This window comes from Papio anubis, unplaced genomic scaffold (assembly GCF_008728515.1).
Source record: "Papio anubis isolate 15944 unplaced genomic scaffold, Panubis1.0 scaffold621, whole genome shotgun sequence".
NCBI classification, from domain to species: domain Eukaryota; kingdom Metazoa; phylum Chordata; class Mammalia; order Primates; family Cercopithecidae; genus Papio; species Papio anubis.
In genome coordinates, this window is record NW_022166431.1 from 27,412 (window position 1) to 28,591 (window position 1,180).

Consider the following 1,180-nt stretch of genomic DNA (forward strand, 5'->3'; position numbering starts at 1 on the left):
ATTTATGCATCTAAGTTGAATTGTTCACAGTAGCACCTTCATGGAATGCGTGCATCAACTTTATTGAGTGTGGCCTTTCCCACTCTGTCAATTTGGCTTATATGGTGGCTCTTGAATGGAATATTTCTCTTACAGCTAGACCGTGTTTCTATTGTTCTCAAATATATAACCCATTCTCTAAACAGTCTTAAACTGAATAACCCCTGACATTTCCTCAGCCCAGCACAGCTGAGTCCTCCCTCAGGGTTTCTGACACTCTGAGGATGTGGTTTTCACACTGTGCCTCTCGCACAGTAATACGCGGCCGTGTCCTCAGATCTCAGACTGCTCAGTTCCATGTAGACTGTGCTCGTGGACATGTCCGCGGTAATCGTGACTCTGTCCTGGAACTTCTGTGCGTAGCTTGTGCTACCATCACTAGGGTTGATTCCTCCCATCCACTCAAACCCTTGTCCAGGGGCCTGTCGTAGCCAGCTGATAACATAACTGGTGAAGGTGTATTCAGAAGCTTTGCAGGAGACCTTCACTGAGGCCCCAGGCTTCTTCACCTCAGCCCCAGACTGCACCAGCTGCTCCTGGGAGTGGGCACCTGCGGAGAGGACACAGTAGAGAATGACAGTCCCCTAAACTGGAAAAAAATATCCCCTCCTCAGCCCTGGAACTAGTTGATCCTTTACCTGGAGCTACTGTCAGGAAGCAGAAGACCATCCAGGTCCAGTCCATGGTGAAGAGCTTTCCTCTCAGGGGCTTCTGTAGAGAAGGGATGAGGCTGTTGGGCGATGCTTTCAGGGCCCAGATGTATCCGTATTTACCTCAGTAGAGCTAAGGTTTTTTGCATATTCATGAGACAGTTTATTTCATACTTCAAAGCCTGATCGAGGATGAGAAAGAGAAGATAGATGACCCATCTGCCACACAGGAGTGGGATGCTGATGGTCCAAGCCCTAATGCTGCTTGAGAAAATGCATGCCCTGCTCCACTGCTATTCATGGACAGGATCCTTTCACTGAAGAACAAGTCCCCACAGATTACGCTTCTCTGATCCCATATTTCATTAGCATCAAGACCATCTGATCATTTCTGGACTATAACTGTCCATGACACTGAGCATGTGCCTTGGCCCCATCATGGTCCCCTCAGGCACCAGCACAGCTCACTGTTGACTCTGAGAAACTGACTG

The 1,180-nt window shown here is 48.6% G+C and overlaps 1 gene segment (V, D, J or C); it reads right to left on the reverse strand.

Annotated features, from left to right (window-relative positions):
* Positions 1-272: 272 nt before the first annotated feature.
* Positions 273-775, reverse strand: LOC116273380. The segment is given in 2 exon segments: positions 273-589; positions 678-775. Coding segments are annotated over 2 exon segments (363 nt in total).
* Between the last annotated feature and the right edge of the window lie 405 nt (positions 776-1,180).